The sequence below is a fragment of the Nanorana parkeri genome, unplaced genomic scaffold (genome assembly GCF_000935625.1).
Source record: "Nanorana parkeri isolate BGI_ZX_2015 unplaced genomic scaffold, ASM93562v1 scaffold364, whole genome shotgun sequence".
NCBI lineage: Eukaryota > Metazoa > Chordata > Amphibia > Anura > Dicroglossidae > Nanorana > Nanorana parkeri.
Genome location: NW_017306632.1, coordinates 286,998 through 306,439, shown reverse-complemented (window position 1 = coordinate 306,439; position 19,442 = coordinate 286,998). Strand labels below are relative to the sequence as shown.

Below are 19,442 nucleotides of genomic sequence, written 5' to 3'. Positions count from 1 at the left end.
ACTGTCCTGAAATCATTAGTCTGTATTTTTAGAAAAACTGTCACATGACCATAAACAAAAATGTATCAGCAGGTGGAAATTTTTTTTAAAACTACTTGTCCAAGGGCTAAAGCGGGGGCCAAATCTACTATCCCAATACAAAAAATAGTTTTAATCAAAACTAAGGATGCACCAATACCGGTTTTTCGGTATCGAGTACGAGTACCGATTGTTTTTTTTTAATATTTTTTTTTTTGCTTTCGGATCTCGCCGACACTGAATACTAATACCGGTGCTTCCGCTGACATAGAGCTGGCTTCCCTGGTAATCGGGAAACCGGGCAGCAGGTAATGACATCCCGCCCATGTTCCTGATTGCCACGGAAGCCGCCTCCATGTTTGGCCTGCTTGCTTGCGATTGGCCAGGAAACCTGCTTCCCGGTCAATCGGGAAGCTGGGTGGCGAGTAATGACCTGATTGACCGGGAAACTGGCTCGATGCTGATTGGCCAGGAAGCCGGCTTTCCAGCCAATCAGCAAGGAGCCGGCTTCCCGGGCCAATCAGAAAACCAGGAGGCGGGTCATTACTTGCTGCACGGCTTCCTGATTGCACGGGAAGCTGGCTCCATGTTCCCCTACGGCACTACCAGTCAGAGGAAATTTTCATCTGGCCGTAAGTTCCAATATCGGGGAAGGTATCGGAGCATTTGGGTGAGTACGAGTACTTGCCCAAATACTCGGTATCAGTGCACCCCTAATCAAAACATATTTTACTGTGCTAAATAGCGCTTCTCACTGGTCAGCGCAGTCATCTGACCACGTTGACTAATGAGTGCTTGCAATTTGCGAGCGAAATTCAAAATGCATAGGGGAGGACTGCGCTGGACAGCAGTACGGGGACAGATAGTACAGCCATACTGGCGGAGGGGAGGGATTATTCGCCGAAAGATAAGTATAGCCAGGGGGGTGGCGGTTTGGGAGAGACAGGATCAGATTTCATCGTTTAATTTTTATTTTTCCATATTACCTGGAAAAATGAACTTACCCTTTAATGCACATTATGTGTGTGTGTAAGAGAATTCTGGCTACCACCATGGAATGGCGGCTGCAATCTCAAAGCACATGCAGAATGTCCTACGCATGCGTTTATTTACATGCAGCTGGCAGGGGCAGCAGGGTTTCATTTTTATTTTACTTTTTTCATTTTTTAAATCTTTATATATTTTCTTTAACTTTTTATTTTTACTTTTTCCCCTTAAGCCCCGTTCACATTGAGCGATTTATCGCGCGGTAATTCCCATGATATCGCGGCAAATTACCGCGCGATATCGCGCTCCAATGCATTTCAATGGGGCAAAGGGTCGTGTGCCGCTACAGCAGGACCCTTTTTGGAGCGGATTTAGCCGCGATTCAAGCTTGCTCAATGCAAGCTTGAACGCGATATCGCGCAATATGCAAATCGCGTGACAAACGCGTGATTTGCATATCGCGCAGTGGGAACGGGGCCTTAATGTTCTTCCTATTACATAAATTAAAATCCCTTATGTGATCGTTTGGAGGAGATAGGTTCTCTTTATGGAACCTGCCCTCCAACACAGAACAGCCGTTCTGTGTAGTTCCTGACTGCCGAGACAGGTGGCGCTGTGATTACAGCGCCACGGTCTCAGAACACACAGAGCGCGTAGAGCAGACATTTTTCGTCTGCTCTATGGCTGAGCCGTTGTGCCTTAGTTTTCGGGGTCCCCCGGGAGAGCCCGAAAACTACGGCGGGGGGTGCGGGCAGAAACTATCGCCGCTGCTCAAATTAATACAAGTGGTCTGATCAGACCACTTGTATTAAACGAGCGGCGGTGGCTCCACAATGTACATTCAGCTCTGCTTGTCCGAAGCCGGGCTGAATGTACTTTAAAACTACTCGCCCGGTACCCGAAACTGCATGTCCCGGGCGTCGGGCAATAGGAATTCCACACCCCTGATCAGTATTTGCAAAAATGGTATTGGTGCATCCCTTTTATTGATAAAAACAAAATCATACGTTAAAACAGATGTACAAATCCCAGGAGCTCCGTGTGCTCCTTACAAATGACAGCTGCCTCCTAACTTTTGAATTATTCTCTTGTCTAGTCTTGGAGCTCAAAGTATTTGTACTTGTACCGAGTACGGTACTTGGTATCGGTGCATCCCTAATTCGAATAAAACAGAATTGTGATGTATGAACATATACTATGCCAATTATCCTGCTTGGTGAGGGCTCAGAAGCAGATCTGTGCATGATTATTTGGTGCTTCTATATCATGAGTTATTATAACAGGGATAGGTAACCTTGGCACGCTAGCTGTGCTGAAACTACCATTGCATTCATGCCTCCTGGGAGTCATACCTGTGGCTCAGTCTTGCAGTGCCTCATGGGAATTGATGTTCTACAACAGCTGGAGTGCCAAGGTTGCTTTCTCCTGACTTATAAAATGCATGCAGTTCCTTCTGAATATCCTCTTGGACTCGAATCCTTTTAGTAATTTATTCATGTGTAATCCTACTATGTAATTTTACAAATGCCAACAATGTATCCAAGCAACTAATAACGCTTGCACTTACTTGGCTTCAGGGGCATTTCAGGTCAGTCAAGTGTGCCAAGCAAAATGTCTTGTGGTATTTTGTTGGCTGTGTGTTTTACTGCATGTGCTTAATGAATAAATACACAAACTGTGTGGACATGCATCGTACGTTCTGCATAAGGGGATAAGTACTGTCCCAAGGCAAATTTGAGTGCGATTGGAAACTGGTCTGGTATTGGACTTTTATGTGACCCGTAGTAAGATTTGACCTGAAAATGTGAGTTCCTGGGCTAGTCTGCTGAACTTCAGTGCTTTGAGTAACCCTGGGACAAGTATGCTTGTCAGGAGTTCTGATTTCATTGACTGCATATTTGTTCCAGGTCCAACTCCAATAACATCGAAGCCATCCGGTCATATGACGGCCAGAAAATTGGCATTCTTGGTAGGTGGGTCAGCAGTGGTAGCCCAATTTTCTTTTACCAGAGGTTTCTTTTAGAGATCTTTGTCGCAATGGGGTTTGGGGTTCATGTCCCACAAGGGAGCACCATGTGCAGGAACTTCTATTTTAGGTTTGTGAACCCCTCCAAGAGCTCAAACTTTCTTGCTTCAGAAATGTACTGGTATCACTGTGATGGGGATGTAAAATGGGAAGCTTCTTTAGGACCTTGTTTGTGAACCGTTTGAATATGACCTACTTTCAATATTACACATCCCAAATTTGGAGCCACTGTGTGACACTGAAGCTGTCGCATGTCGGCTCTGTAGCTCAAGAACTGAGCGATCAAATACCTCTGCTGATTTAGTTCAGAATCTTGACCCTGCACAGAGCATTGACTGATGTCCCCAGAGCACGTGCCATTGTCACCCGGGTGGCATGTGGCTCTCTGCGGGCAGTGGCTATGCTGTGGAGAGTTGATCGGGATGTTACCGGCTCCAGCGCTGGGCTGTGCTGTACGGTGCGGTGTGGGGCTGTCCATGGCTGTGCCTGGGCTGTGAAGGAGAAATGGATATAGAACCAGACAGGCACTGCCATGGACAGCTACTGCCAGGTCCCCAGCAGGCTGCCTGAAGTTCCACAAGCGCGGTTTAAAATTTTTAGAGGTGCACCGAAAATAGAAATTTGAAAAATGATCCCGAAATAAATAAAACAAAATTGTCAGACCGAAACGGAATTTTTTTAATTAAATATTTTAATTTTTTACTTTACTTTTAGGGGCTTTGGGTAAATATTAGGGGTCTAAACAGACCCCTGATATTTCCCTTTTTTTAAATGGAAAAAGAGAGCTTGAGGACAAAGTCCTCAATCTCTTTTTCTGTGTCCCCTGTTATCAATGAACAGGAATCCTCTGAGTATTCCTGTTCATTGATAACTTGAGAATATAGTGTATTTACTATAACCACAATCATGAATGAACAGGAGACGATGATGTAGATCACTTCCTATTCATTCATAATTGATGGTCTAGTGGACATGCTATGTCCTCAGTCATGTACAAACACTCAGCGATCACTGTTTGCTGAGTGTTTGCTCTCGCTCTCCTCTCTGACGTGCTGTCACAGGAGGCAGAGCTCAGCCTCCTGTGACAGTGTGGGCTGTCTCCGCCCCCACACCGCTCTGCCGGACTCTGATAGGAGGCTGAGTGGTGTGGGAGGAGAGACACCAGCCGCTCACAGCGCTCCTCCCGCAGCGCTCGGCCGGCTGTCACTTTCTCTCCTCCCCCCGCTGGGACACAGAGCAGCGCCCAACGGGGAGGAAAGAAACCTGGGATGTGCCGATGTATATCGGCAGGAAAATTGCACTTTCGGCATTTAGCCAAAAGTGCCATTTTTGGCCGATATGTTTCGGCGGCCGATATATTGGTGCATCCCTAAAAAACATTTAAAGGGTCGATATCGGATTTAAGAATCGAGGTATTGTCACGAGTACACGGACATCCCTAGTTGTAATCTAATCTGTGTTTCAACCCATCTACTTAACGTGCTAATGCTAGCCACACAACAGTAAGAAAAAAAAAATGTATTTGATTTTTTTTTTTTCCCCCCAATAGTCAGTGGGGTCAAGTCTTATCATTAGACTGCAGCTTGAAATGCAATCATTTTACCTGGTTTGTTTATCTTTGCATATATAGTCACCCAACCCTCTGGAGACCAGAGTATGGCAGCTACATGATTGAGGGGACACCAGGACAGCCCTATGGAGGTGTGATGGCAGAGTTTAACACCGTGGAAGACAATATGCTGAAACGTCGGCAGGAGGCCTCCTTGCTTCTACCAGACAACCAGTCCATATGCACTATCACCTCTTTTCCAAGGTATCTACTGATTATATTGTCATTGTGGAGATTTAAATGTGTTTTATGTAAATTGTTCTCGTATGGGAGGAAAAAGGTAGATAAAGTGTGGTCGTTTCAAAACTGTTCTTTATCCTAATTGTGAAGCCAGTTCTGCATCTCATGCTATACTGTGGAGGAAACATTCTAAGACTATCCAAGAAATATAAAACAGTGGTTAAACCCAGCCCGCCAAATCTGGCCAGTGCTCTCATCCCAGAGGAGTGCAAGCAGGCAGTACCTACATGAGTAACAATGCTGCTCTGAATTCAGGAGCAGTGCAGCAGCATTGTCCCCCAATGGAGGGGAGCTGCATGAGGTGTCTTTAGCAGGGTAAACACTTTCCAAAGGGACAAGGGGGGTGCACTTGTTTTAATGGGAGGCCACTGCTTCTTGCCACTAATTGGATGTGGTGGCTTAATTAGTTTTCACTTCTTGGGCTAAAACTTTCAGCAGGCACAGAAATTGTTTGCCTAAACTACTGTCTCATCAGTTCACCATGTAACAAAGATGAACAAACACGCATGTTTTAAGTCTAGCTGGTTTGTAAATCTTGCTCCCTGTATAGATGCAGTGGGGCAAATGGTAGGGACACAAAGTGTGTTCATAGTATTACTAGGTAAAAAAAAACTGCATCCAGCCACTAAATCTAAGCACTGGTAAGGTCTGTGACACTGTCTGTGACTGACTTCTAGTGCATTCCAGTACTGAAAACATGGTGCTGGGTAAGATTTGGCAAACAGAACCACTTTGGTGCCATGTAATATGTCTATGTATCTAGTGTTATATACTAAATAGTGGTTGGTCAGCAGTGTTTCATTGTGTTGCAAAATGTTTAACATCTAGTGTTTTTTTGTTTTTCTTAGATTGGGATCTCCTGGATTTACATTGCCAGAATTTCCACCTACCCCAGTGGAGAAGGGAGCATCCAAGTCACTTTTCTTTCCAGATGAAGCTATCAACATGCATCCACGATTTAGGTGTGTTTGCATCTTTTAACAATCTGATCTGCTTAGAGGCGGCATCCTTTTAAACTTTAAAGTGACAAACTCAGTAGTTAAATCCTAAACATACATTGAAGTACTGTTTTTAACCCCTTCATGACTGAGGCCTTTTTTTCATTTTTTGCACCCATGTTGTATTCCACATTTTAGGCCTGAAAATGACTTTAAAGCCCCCCATTAACATTATATATTTTCTGAATGCCAAGACCCTATAGAATAAAATGGTGGTAGTTGCAAATGTTTATGTTGCGCAATATTAGCGCAACTCCTTATTAGACCCCAACATTTAGTGAAAAATTTTATTAAATGCCCCAAAACACAACAAAATACCCATTTGTTAAATGAAATATAAAAGATGAGGTTACAACGAGTAAAACGATACCCAACATGGCCAGGTTACAAATTGCGTCCGTCCGTGAAACGGCGAAAAACTGCAGTACCCCAAAAAGTCCATAGACGCTTTAAAGGCCCCCACAGGTCATCAATTTAGAGATACCCTAGAATTATTGCTCTCCGGCGTGCGCGGCGATACCCAACATGTGTAGCGCGTTCGTCGTTTTCATATGTAGGCGCACCCGACGCGTGTTTACGTGGCGACGCGCGTGCTCGCGGGGGAATTTTAAATGTTTTATTAGATTTATTTTAATTTAGATGTTGGTGACAGGTACTCTTTAAGGTGATGCTGGGGTCCAAAAGACCCCCAGTGTCACCTTTACACTGGAAATAAGCTATTGAAGTGCAGATTGCACTTCAATAGCTTAAAGCTGGGCTGCAGGAGCCCAGAACTGACAGCCCAGGGACCGGAAGTGATGGCAATCTGCATCGCTCCCGGTCCCATGGGAGGGGGATCGATGAACGGAAGTTCGTCGGCCTGCTCCCCGCGGACACCAAGGAAGCCGGTCCTGGGCCCGTAGGAGGGGCAACGGAGCACGGCGGGACACAGAAGTGATCTGGCCCCAGGTAAGTCGCCAGAATCGCTTCTGTTGTAAAGCCGACAGTCGGCTTTACAAGTTTAAACAGAGTCCCGGCGGCAATAGCCGCCGATGCTGGCGACGTACACTGTACATCCGTCCCGAAGGGGTTAACTAAACAAAATGTATCTTATTTGTGATTCACTCAGTTGTAGATCCTCAAATCATCTGCTGACGCTGTCCTTCCTTCTGGAGGATGACTACTTTTCACCATGGTCCCTGCGTTGGTTGTAAAGTAGCCACCACTCCAAGCTCACTTTTGTGCTAAACTATAATCTCAGTACAAATTAGTAAACTAAACCTGAGATTTGTAGTCCATCAGCGGTGGCTACTTTACAGCACGCACACAGGGACCATGATCAAAAGCTGCCCCCTCCGGAAGGACAGTCTCAGTATGAATTCAGAGATGATTTGAGGATCTACAGCTGAGTGATACACAGATGAGATACAGTAAATTGTTAATAGTTGCTACTTGAATGCATTTTTAAAATGTAACTCCTGAGTTTTTAGTGTCGCTTTAGTCCACCGTGTAATGGAGATGAGTAAAGGTACATATGTTTTAAAGTCCTCCACATATCGCCCTTTTTAGTAAAGTCTTTGTAAACGTGAAGATCTTCTAATTCAATCTTCTCCCTTTTTAAATTAAATATGTTCTATAAAACAAGTTGAAAAGTTTCCTACAGCAAAACATGATTGTCACCTGTGGAGAGGAGGTATTTTGCAGGCTTGCCTGTGCTACGTCCCAAAAAGGGCTTCATGGGTATTAAATGCTTTTCCAAGAGGAGCTAGGTGTAAACCTTCTTGAAGCCCAGATATGCAAAAAAGGAATCCTTATTTTTTTCGTTTTTTTCTCCCCAGTACATTGACCAGGAATATTCGGCACCGGCGTGGAGAAAAAGTGGCTATTAATGTTCCAAGTGAGTGCATCTGGTCATATACAAAAGGACGCACTGTGTAATGACAACATCTGACCGCTCTTCATTTTTTGTTCTGTGCAGTTTTTAAAGACCTGAACACTCCTTCTCCTTTTATTGAGAAATTTCCAAATGCTACTGGTGATGATGCAAAAGCCGCAATGCCTGATCATATTTACATGGATGCTATGGGTTTTGGGATGGGCAACTGTTGCCTTCAGGTATGTAACACAGCACTTACACATCTAATCACTGAAACATGAGCTGACCCCTGTGTTCTTGCCTAGCTCACATGTATTTCCCTTTTTGAATTAGGTCACTTTTCAAGCTTGCAGCATTGCAGAAGCAAGATGCCTGTATGACCAGCTGGCTACTATATGTCCAATTGCGGTAAGAGCTATGTACTTATCGATACAATGGCAGAACACTGGTAAGGGGCTGGTCTGGTATGACCATCTTATCATTCTAGTTTGTTGGTTATTCTTGCATCATTTTGGCATTTATGTACATGTCCCATTTATATCAAATTCTTTCAAACCTCTTGAACTGGAAACGGTCAACCGTGTTGACGGAGGATGATGCATTAAAAGAACTAGATTGTAAATCCCCTTTACTTTCTCTTAGATGGCCCTGAGTGCTGCTGCTCCTTTCTACAGAGGATATGTGTCAGACATTGACTGTCGATGGGGAGTTATTTCTGCCTCCGTAGATGATCGAACGAAAGAGGAAAGAGGCCTAGAGGTATACAATAAAAATATAATTATGTATGCTTTGCTTTGCATCTTGACAGTCTAACGTTCTTCTGGTTCCTTTTTTTGTAGCCTCTGAAGAATAACAAGTACAGAATCAGTAAATCTCGATACGATTCTATAGACAGTTATCTGTCTACCTGTGGTGAAAAGTACAACGACATTGATTTGACTATTGATAAAGAAATCTATAGCCAACTAACAAGAGAGGGTAGGATGTCAATTTCTTTCATGTTTACATTGGAGGGTTGTACTTCTCAATGCAATGCCAGCTCAGTGTCCTTTGTCCTCATATACCCTGTAGAGCTATTTGTACGGTCACTCCTTTTTCTCCTTTTTTTTTTTTATTTACTTCGGCATGTTCACTACAGAGGGATAATAAAAATGTACTTTGTTCTTTTGATGAATGAGAAAAAGGGCATATGTGATTCCACATTCTCATCACCTGTTTGATTGGAAGCCAGACTCTCTCCTCTTATATTCGGTCTTTTGCCTTTTTAGATCTGCTCAGTGTGCGTGTGTGAATAGACATTTGTCATGCTAGTTTCTCACTTCTTTGTGAGGACACTGCAAGTTCCATAATCATGCTGAGCCTAGTATTTGCAATCTCTATAATTATCGAATCTTTTTTTTTTTTTTGGAAGGTCCGATTGGGAGTTATAACCTTCTTGACTGGGTACATCTGTGGGCTGTCATGGTAGGAGATATGAGGCTGTGGCTGTGTGGACTTGGAAGTTGTGAGCAATGAGAGGAGAAGGGTAGTGTAGTGGGCAGATGGAGGGTTTGGGAGAGGGACAGTTAGTTGGGGGTGGAGGCAGCATCTTTTTACAGTAGAAAAGGGAATGGATCTGCATTACAGGAGAACTCCCTAAGCCATCCAAAAGGGCGCTTTTTGACATGGCTTAAATAAGATTATGGCCCTGAGTCACTGGCCTACTTCCTGCCTTTTCAATTTATCTGCCATTTTACATCCTCATACTGGGCTATTCCCTTCCTATAAATTGAACTAAGTACTGATTTGCTATTTTAGAAAAAAAGAGCTATAGTGTTAGAAAAGGGCAGATATGGTGAGGTTGTACGTGGTTCTACCAGTGATAAGTTTGTTTACTTTTGAAAGCATAACATGGAAGGTCTAATCTAGTCCTGGGGCCTCCACACAGTTTTGACTATTGCTATTCCAGCACAGCCAGCAGTTGGGAGTATAGCAGCCTCGGCCCCCATTCAGCATATTAAACCGTTAATGTAAGCAACACCAACATTTTCCATAACCTGGTTTGTTTGCATTGTCCTTCCACAGAGGTCACCTGAAGTCTGAAACTTGCTGGCATGTCCACTGTCTCTTATTGTACACGCCGTACTTCTGAAAGTTGCATTGTGTGAGATCCGATAATTCATGGCCGTTAATTTTCAGTTTAGTTAACCTTTGACCCTCAGGCATTAAATACAGGCTAAATAGGAAAATATTATTTTTTTTTTTTAGAAGAAAGTCTTTGTTTGAACTTGTGTATTAAGCAGAAATGTGATTGGCACAGTTAAACAATGTGTAGTTGCGGCTTCACTAGTGAGGTTGTGGATTTACCATAAAGCCCTGATAACTGCAGGACATAACTGCGTCCACCTTTCCTCATACATACTTTGCAGTGTATTTTCGCTAGGACTCCAAGTTCTCTATCAACAAATACACAGTTAATCGATGGCTTCATCTTGCTTTGTATGTATGAAAATATTGTCTTTTACTCTTGTGATTTTAGGTATTGACCCCCTCTTGGCCCAACACATTGCACATCTCTTCATCAGAGATCCTCTGACATTGTTTGAAGAGAAGATACATTTGGATGATGCAAATGAATCTGACCACTTTGAGGTTTGTATGTGACTGAAATTTGTATAAGTTCCTTCTTAAAACAAAAATCTTGTTAATAGGAACATTGGGTGCAGACATGCATACAGCTTGTTTTTCTTGTCCTTTTTCAAGGCTATTATTCAGTAGTATGCACGTAGTAGTCTGTAAATGTGGACAAAAGGTCTTGCAGGTCTTCCTTTTTGTTTATTGTAAAGGTGACCATATATTGTACAGTCTTCCAGATCTACCATCAACTATGTAGTTCAAGGGTCTGCCTGATAGGACACACCTTTACAATACATTTATCTGTACCCAATCAGTTTTAGTAAATCTATACGAGACTGTACATTTATCCAAACTGTGTAATGTGAGTACCCATCTTAACAATATATCTGTAGCCAATCGCACAGACCCTCAAACTATATAGTTGATTGTAGATCTGCCAATCATGTTTTATAATGCATGGCCAGTTTTAGTGCTGGCTTGTGACCCAGAATAGCCGACGTGTATTTTGCACTGAAAATAAATTGTTTCCATATGATACCGTGGTTTGGAGAAGATATAAAGTGACCTTTTACCTGAAAGTATAATCTTGGGGCATAATTTCACCCTTTGCTGAATATAGTAAGTGAAATGCATACAGACCACTTGTGTTTTAAGTTGCAGTTTCTAGAGTCTGGTCTTGCCAGACAGTGGTTCCATCATTCTCCCCAGCTGTTCACACTGCTTACTTTCTACTATCTTCCTGGTCACTGGTCTTCAACAGTGATGTCAGCAGTCTTCCTTCTCCTAATCTCTTGTTACACAATGACCTGACTTCTGAGAAGTAAGGAATTTGTCCTTTTGTGCAGTCGGAAGCATTTCTAATATTGCACGTTCCCATATGCGTATTGTGAGGAATGCAGAGCATATTGTGGACGTGACGGTGGCACTAGCAACCCAGGTGTATAATCCTGTTCAGTAGAAGCTGAATCTTCATTTCAGACAGTGTTTATTTAATGGCAATCGTAATGCAAGGGTTTTTTGTTTGTTTTTAACGACTTAAAGCTATGAAAAGAAATGGCTTAACTTTCTGTAAACTGGATGCAAGCCAGGCACTCTGTACTTGGCAGCTTTTGATTACATAATCCAAGAAGAGCATGTTAGTACTATATTAAGTCATTCTGCTTTCCCAACTGATGGTCACCTACCCTTTTTATCATTTCCTCCTCCAGAATATCCAATCCACTAACTGGCAGACAATGAGGTTTAAGCCTCCTCCACCTAACTCTGATATAGGGTGGCGAGTGGAGTTTCGTCCTATGGAGGTTTGTATTCATCTATTCTATAGATCGCTTTAAAGCAACTTTGTGCTTAAAGATTCCATAGGTTAATGACATGGTCAACATTCTGTAGGGTTTGTTTATATTTGAAGACTATCTAAACTCAAAAATAATAAAATAATATATTTTTTAGGCTTTTTTCCCCCCTTTATTTTCAACTGCTGATCCAGCCAGTAACACACTTCCTGTCTTAGGGTGGCTCCGCTCTGGAGGAGCAATGGAGCCACCCTTGGACAGCAACATTGTCACTTTTGTGGGGAGGGTAGTGTTGGATGCTGTACCAGATTTTATATGGACTTGGCTAATGAGCCTAACTGCAGCTTACACTTTAGGAAGTTACAGCAGCAGCAGTTTTTTTTTTTTTTTTCTTTAACCCCCATTAGGGTTAATGATTTCATGTAAATGAATAAAAGCGGACTATTGTAAGCCCCCACGTCAGTGTTAAATGGTTTTCCTCTAACCTCCTAACTGACACTTTTACTGAACAGCTTGGACTGGTAAAGGAAGTAAAAAAAAAATAAAGACTTGTTGGTTGGATCACAATGTAAAAATAAAGGGGAGAAAGTCTATTAAAAAAAAAAAAAAAACGTGAATTAATGTATTTACTACTTTTTTTTTTTTTAAAGATTGCTAAGCTGCAATATTTTAAAATGTTTGCATTTTGGTTTAGATTCACTTTAAATGGAAGATTTAAATCCATCAGTTTAAGGACACAATATGACTAGTTTGTTGTGTGTAATAGAAGTAGCGTGTAGTCTGAGCATGTTTTTCACTATCACTTTTAAAGTCCTATTTTTTTTGTATCTATTTTAGGTCCAGTTAACAGACTTTGAAAACTCTGCCTATGTAGTTTTTGTGGTGTTGCTGACCAGAGTAATACTTTCTTACAAGTTGGATTTTCTTATTCCATTGTCAAAGGTATAAACTCTCACAGGGATTGCTTTTAACAGAGACTATCTTTTGAGATGCTGTCATACATGATTTTCTGGCTGCACTTATAAAGATTACCTTAACAGTTTTCTGGTGTTAGATTGTGATAAATGGGCTGACATTTTCTGTGTATTGCATGTCCTCCGCACTCTTTACAAAGTAAGACGGCTACAGGTGATTATTCCAGGCCAGAATATAGGTCTGGTCTATAGAGCCAGTAAGAGATAAACGCTGTACTTCCTTTTTTATACATACATACATACATACATACACTTTGACTACTAATATCTGGTGTGTGTGTGTGTGTGTGTGTGTCCGATGTACAATGGCTCTTTTCCCCTTTTTAGGGTTAAAAGTTTTCTGAATTTTGTTTTTGTTTTTTTCTTCAGGTTGATGAAAATATGAAAATGGCCCAGAAACGTGATGCTGTGCGTCAGGGAATGTTTTACTTTAAAAAGGATATTTGTAAAGGTACTTCATATAATGTTTTCTAGTCAGTCCTCTCTTTTTATCACAATCATTCTGTTGCAACTAGCACATGTATCCATAACATTGATCAAAATGGCATGAGTAATGTGACCATTAAAGTTATAGGGAGATGGTAAAAGGGAAAACCATAGATGTTCATAAGAAGTAATAATGTAACTCGCGAGTCTATACATTTGATTAAATATTAACTCATTTTAATCAAGGTTTTAGGAATGGTTTGTTTGCAAAGATTAAGAAGTTTCCTAGACACCCTCTAATAGGATAGCCTGCATCCAGAGGAAAGGTGACAGGCACTGCAATATGCAGTATGCCACAAGACCCTTGGTTTTCAGATTTTTAAAACTATTCTTAAGGGCAAGTCTTCTGTCACATTTTGGCCACTTCATTCTTCCTTCAGGAAAAACCTGTAAAGGGAAGTAGGCATTGTGGAAGATCCTAGAAGGCTTTTCACATACATATACAAATGCATTCCTAAACCTGATCATGGACCATTGTGTAGAAAACAGTTTCCGGTTCTCTGTTCCTGATATTTAGGTTTGCTGTTACTATAAGTCTTTGAAAGGTGCGGCCTGAAGTGGTTTTCTTGACCGTTTTTGATCTTCAATTGTGGCCCGTTTGGTCAGTTTTATAGTGTTAGGCCGGATACGAAATGACTGTACAGGACACCCTGAAGGGAAATGTTTATTGAATCTAATGGGATAAAGCTTGGTATATTCTTTCAAACGCTTGTGAATTTATGATTTTTGCAGTTGGCATTGCTGCTGTTGACGGCTGTTATGCAACACTTAATGGTACAGAAGCTGAGACCGAAGAATATACTCTTATGAGTATTGATACTATAATCAATGGCAAGGTGAGAACTGCTTTCAGTGTATACTAATGTTTTACTTGTGTATATACACAATGTGTTAATCAGGTATTCTTGTTTACTCTTTGAAGGAAGGGGTTTTTCCAGGTTTGCTTCCCATTCTTAATTCTTACCTAGAAAACATGGAGGTAGATGTGGATACACGCTGCACCATACTAAACTATCTCAAACTTATCAAGAAGCGAGCATCAGGTAAGACCAGTGTTAAAGTGGCATCAGGACATACCTAAAGTAATTTAAGACAAAGTACAAGTACTTTCCCTCAGTTACTTGCCGATACCAATTACTGATACTTTTTCTTAAAGGGACATGTGACATTTTTACTAAAATACTGATGATTTTAGGGTAGCTTCTCACCAGAGCGAAATAAAGATGTTACCAGAAATTAATGTAAGTTCCCATCCCCACACCAGAATTTTTACCAGGCTGTGTGCCAATCTTGCCCAGGTGACATGTGGATCTCTGGAGGCAGTTGCTAGGCTGTGGAGTGTGCCATGTCTGGGGCTGTACTGTGCCTGTGCCGAGTAGGAGATATTCAACCGGACAGGCACTGCCATGGACAGCTACATGGAGGTCCCCACAAGCGGTCAACTCGGACCGTCGTTGCGGTTTGAAAATGTAAAAGGCCAGTATCTGCCTTAAGAATCAGGGCATTTTCACGTGTACAAGTACTCGTGAAAATGCCTGGTATTGGCCCCGATACCAATACTAGTATCTGGACATCCCTAAATGACTTGATACGTAAGCTAGTTTGGATTAATGATGAGACATGTCATTCGTGACAGATCTGATTTGCAGGTAGATGTCTGTTTAAAATAACTCTAGCGTCTAGTGTTTAATACCTTGCTATCGCCCAGATGTTTTACTCTTTTTGGATCGACATGATTTTTATTTTTTCTCAGCTGTGTGCTTATTCTTCCGGCAATGACCGTCCTTTCTTAAAACAATTATTTTTCTTTCTTAGGGTTCCCTTTAAAAAAAAAAAATTAGGCTGGGCATAGTTTCCAAGCAACTAGTTCTGCTGTAGTTATGAATTATTCTAATAAGGTCTATTTTTAAAGTGTATGTAAACCATAAATCTTTAATTTTTTTCAGGTTTGTCATCATACCCCACTGCATGAAGCTTTTTTCTGTTTTGGATCTTTTGCAAAGTTTCTTACCTGGAGAACCAGTAACACTTCCTGTGGCAGGCTCCCATCTATTTGCCAGGGGTCGCCTAAAGGCATCCCAACTCTCACGGACGCTCCGGGAGTCTCCCGCTATCTGATAGCGGCTCCTGGCGGCCCTGGAGAGAAACTCTCTCCCGGAAAAGTTTACTCTGCTCGATCGAGAAGAGTAAACCTTTCCCTGCTCTGGGTTTTTCTTTTCCCCTGACTGGCCGCCGTCAGTCAAAAGAAAAAAAAAAAAGCATAGGAATGCATAGCTAGATTCCTATTGGCTATTTCAAACTTGCTACTGCACACGCCCGCCGCTGCTGTCAATCAGCAGAAGGGGGCATACAGTTCTCAATCAGGTCCCCTTCTAGTGATTGACAGCAGCAGAGGGCTGGTGCAATAGCCAGCTTGCAAATTGAAATAGCCGATCGGAATCTAGCTATGCATTCCTATGGTGGGGGGGTTTTTCTGACTTACGGCGGCTCCGATGTCGGAAAGAAAAAAAAAAAAAAACCAGAGCAGGGAAAGGTTTACTCTGCTCAATCGAGCGGAGTAAACCTTTCCGGGAGAAAGTGTTTCTCTCCCGGGCGGCCGGGAGCCGCTATCTAATAGCTTTCTAATGGTAGCAAAATTACAGCGATGAAGGAGCAACGGAAATTTTACTGTTGGTCACCACAACTTGGGCATTGTTATCAAAGGGTCGCGGCACTATATAGGTTGAACCGCTGTCCTAGATAAAGGTCTGGCATGGTTTTTAAGGGGGAATCCATGCAAAAAATTAAGTTCCCCCTTCCCATCAGAGTTGCCCATTCTGCCTTCAGATCAGATTTCCACCTTTTTTATATACTTCACAACCGTGCAACTGAGGCAGCTTGGCGGGAGGTGAAGCAGGGCTGGACAGAGGTGGACTTCTGTTTGTCTTCTGAATGCTGGAGGAGGTCCTGGATTTAGCATGCACTAGATTAGTCTCCTGTGTTTTCATGGTACTGGTGCCCTGATCGCCTGCACTATTTAAATGCATGACTGCAAAAAGTTAAGGGACCCCAGGCTTGTCTAGCTAATAGACTTAATAAGGAGCTCAATTGCCAAGTGGAGGCCCTTACACAGAGGGCTGACAATGCTACTGTCAATTGAGAGGCAATGGGCTAGTACAGCCAGTCTGCAACAAAGTTCTGTTACTGGTAAGACCTCCAAGGTAAGAAACTTTGCAACAGATTCACACACAAAAAAAAGATTAGCTCGAGAACACATACTGAAAAATCAATTTTGGGTTTACATACATTTTACGTAGGACCATTGCTGACCTCAATTGTAGGGGAAGTATGCCTAATTGGTAGTTGGAAGTCCTAATCTCCTATAGTAACATTCATTGGAAATGACTGCCTTTTACGTTTCGGGAAAGCTTTCTTTAATAACATTATGCTTCGAGGTGTTTTGCTCTGTGCACAGAGGGCATCAATTAGACCACATACAGGCTGTACAGGAAAAAACGATAACAAATGGTGTCTTGACAATTGCATGTTTTTGACATTCATGCTCCTAAAGCTTTATTTGAGGTTGAATAACGGCTACAATTCTTCATTTAATAAGGATTCTTGTTTTTACATGGCATCATGATTTTCATTTCTTTTTAGGTGAACTGATGACAGCTGCTCGATGGATGCGAGAATTTGTATCAAACCATCCAGACTATAAGCAGGACAGCGTGATCACTGACAAAATTAACTATGACTTAATGGTTAAATGTAACCAGATAGCAAATGGACAAACGGGTTGTCCAGGGCTGGTTGGTTTTACAACTTCGAAAACAAATCCCAGTGGAAGCAAGACGACTGTATGATATGTTATATGGTCCACCGGGGTGTAGTGTGTGTGTCAGTTGAACTGCATTTTATTGATCTGAAGACCAAACCGTAACACTGCACAAAAGTATGGGCCAATGAGCTTTTATCCAGTGGTAACTTCCTTAATGAATATATAACTATTAACATTTATACAGTGTATATGTAAATAGTAAACTATTTTTATGACTAACAATGTATTGAAATAACAGTGTATTACGTTACTGTGAAAGCGACTTACATTTTTATGTATACAGTGGGGAAGACCATGTTGTCCACCAATTCCTGCAGTATGGTATCAATAGTAGTATTTAATAATTAAGCATTTTAATCCCTTTTTTTTTGTCTCTATGTTCTAGGTATTTTGTATTTGAATGTATTTTGTAAGCATTGAATTGGTTACTAATGACTTGACAAACCTTATACTTGATCATTGACAAAAGCATGCACAAGAAACATCACACAGACCTGCCGTTTGCCTAGTCATATGGCCAAAATAAAGAATCGGTCAGCTGAAAGACATCTGTGCTGAAGTCAGCACATTTTGCCTGATGCTGGACTGGCAATGCCCAGGGGGAGATGAGATCTGCATTCCATGCACTGTTAAAGCATTTTATTCCCACAGTAAGGATTCCCTGATCATATGCACTGCCTGCTTTAGGACAAAGCTGCTGAAATCATAATTTCTTCATAAATTCAAATGTCTTTCAAATCCCAATCCGTTAAACATAAACTGTGACTTTAGTCTACTGAATCTTATGCAGTAGAGTCTACTGCTCTCACAAATCTCAACATGTCCAACCGAAAATAGCAATGGCCTTATCTGGATAACGCTTTCTTTTTTTTTTTAATGGATTAGTCTGATTTTGTGTAATTGTCCTATAATCTGTACATATTGCTTGTAATCACTTGTTAGTGCTAGAAGATAACCACATCATATTCAGTATATATGAATGCAAATAAAACTCCAAGTGTATTTTATTAACAGTGAAAAGTGTGGATTGCAACTATTGATGCATATTAGCAATTGACCTCTTGAAACACACTTTGTCTTCTAAATACCGTTCCACTTTTCTGTATTACCGTTTTAATCTTGAGTTTAAATGCAAATTTGGTACCTACTGACTTGGGGGGGAAAAATAAAAATACAGAATCCACGTGTGTGGGGTTTCTTTTTTTTTTTTTCTGTCTTATTCTATTCAGTAATGTTTAAAGTGACTGTAGAGTATATTTTTTCTTGCTACGCTAAAGTAACTTTTTCCCAAGTCAGCAGCACATCACAGTTAGGGAAAAGGGAAGTCCTTCTGCTGAACTGGTGCTGCATTGATTTTCTTTTTTTTTTTTTTTTCTCTTTTCCTGTCTGGAGAGGATGCATTGCTTGGAACTAGGGCTGTAATCCATAATGACAATAGCTGTCAACTATTTGTTTTTTCAGTTGGTTGGATCCCCTAGCTCTCTCCTCCACGCTGGGAGGAGGGCACAGCAAGCAGTGGGTGGGGTGCAATATCCTCCACACTGGGAGGAGGGCACAGCAAGCAGCAAGCAGTGGGTAGGGGTGCAATAGCCAGCCTGCTGTTGCAATTTGAAATGGCCAATAGCAGGCTGGCTATTGCACCAGCCCACTACTTACTGTATTTACATTTGGCTGTGGAATCTTGCCACTGGCAGCTGTTATTCCCTGGCTGAAGCTATTTAAGTGCCATGTGCTTACAATACAATAAAAAAAAAAATACAAATTATAAAAGGTGGGAAAAGGGTAATTTTCAGTTTTGGCCTGAAATTCTGCTGTGGGAAGTGTTGCAGTGCCATTCATGTTAATGGCACCCCTAAACACGACCACCCACAGTGTGATCGCCTGCACTGGAATGCATGGTACGCCAAAGCTGTGGTGCAATTGCAAAAACTTGTGTATGCAGTTTTTATTCCGTAGTAAATTTTGTTTGTAACACTGCATTTATGTATTTTCAATTTAAGGATGGCTTTTATTTTTAAATCCGATGTATCAAATAATGGAAAATTTATAATTGGCCAACTAGTCTTTTTTTTTTATTGAAATCATTTAGTTGCAGCCCTACTTGGAATCTGGTGGAAGGCGGTTCCCTCAATTTTGTGGGTTTTTTGGTCTGTAGTACTCTTCCAGTCCACCCCTTTTTTTGCCTCATAGTTCTTGATGGTAGGGCTCTCCATTTTGCACCCCAGTCCTTTCCTCTTTACAGGCAGGAAGAGGTCTGGGCCCTATCATGTGTCCCCTTCTGGGTATGTGCCAGGTGAAATGCATTTGACCAGTGGCCCTGGGCTGCCAGATGGTAATATCACAAATCACATCACTGGATGGGGGCCTGATGCTGCCTTTTCCAGCCAAGTCCACAATATAAATGAGTTGTTTTTTATGGATTTGCACTAGCTTTTTAAAGTTACAACTTCCCTACATGACCAATGTGTATTGGGGTTTTCCTTTTAAGGGTGTTATGTATGTTTTACACCCTATTTTGTTT

At 41.7% G+C, this 19,442-nt stretch overlaps 1 protein-coding gene across 2 annotated transcripts in view; it reads left to right on the top strand.

Moving 5' to 3' along the window:
- Window positions 1-17,222, top strand: part of GCLC (glutamate-cysteine ligase catalytic subunit) — a 29,368-nt gene extending 12,146 nt beyond the window's left edge. Inside the window, exons 3-16 of one of the 2 annotated variants that reach the window (XM_018558868.1) lie at window positions 4,662-4,844; window positions 5,729-5,842; window positions 7,696-7,754; window positions 7,836-7,972; window positions 8,067-8,141; window positions 8,376-8,492; window positions 8,573-8,711; window positions 10,252-10,364; window positions 11,558-11,650; window positions 12,479-12,583; window positions 12,985-13,066; window positions 13,834-13,937; window positions 14,024-14,144; window positions 16,741-17,222. In XM_018558868.1, the coding sequence (XP_018414370.1) occupies window positions 4,662-4,844; window positions 5,729-5,842; window positions 7,696-7,754; window positions 7,836-7,972; window positions 8,067-8,141; window positions 8,376-8,492; window positions 8,573-8,711; window positions 10,252-10,364; window positions 11,558-11,650; window positions 12,479-12,583; window positions 12,985-13,066; window positions 13,834-13,937; window positions 14,024-14,144; window positions 16,741-16,946 (1,648 nt within the window). In that variant the 3' untranslated portion in view covers window positions 16,947-17,222. The remainder of the gene's footprint in view (window positions 1-4,661; window positions 4,845-5,728; window positions 5,843-7,695; window positions 7,755-7,835; window positions 7,973-8,066; window positions 8,142-8,375; window positions 8,493-8,572; window positions 8,712-10,251; window positions 10,365-11,557; window positions 11,651-12,478; window positions 12,584-12,984; window positions 13,067-13,833; window positions 13,938-14,023; window positions 14,145-16,740) is intronic. The other variant, XM_018558870.1, reaches the window with a different exon arrangement.
- Window positions 17,223-19,442: the final 2,220 nt, after the last annotated feature.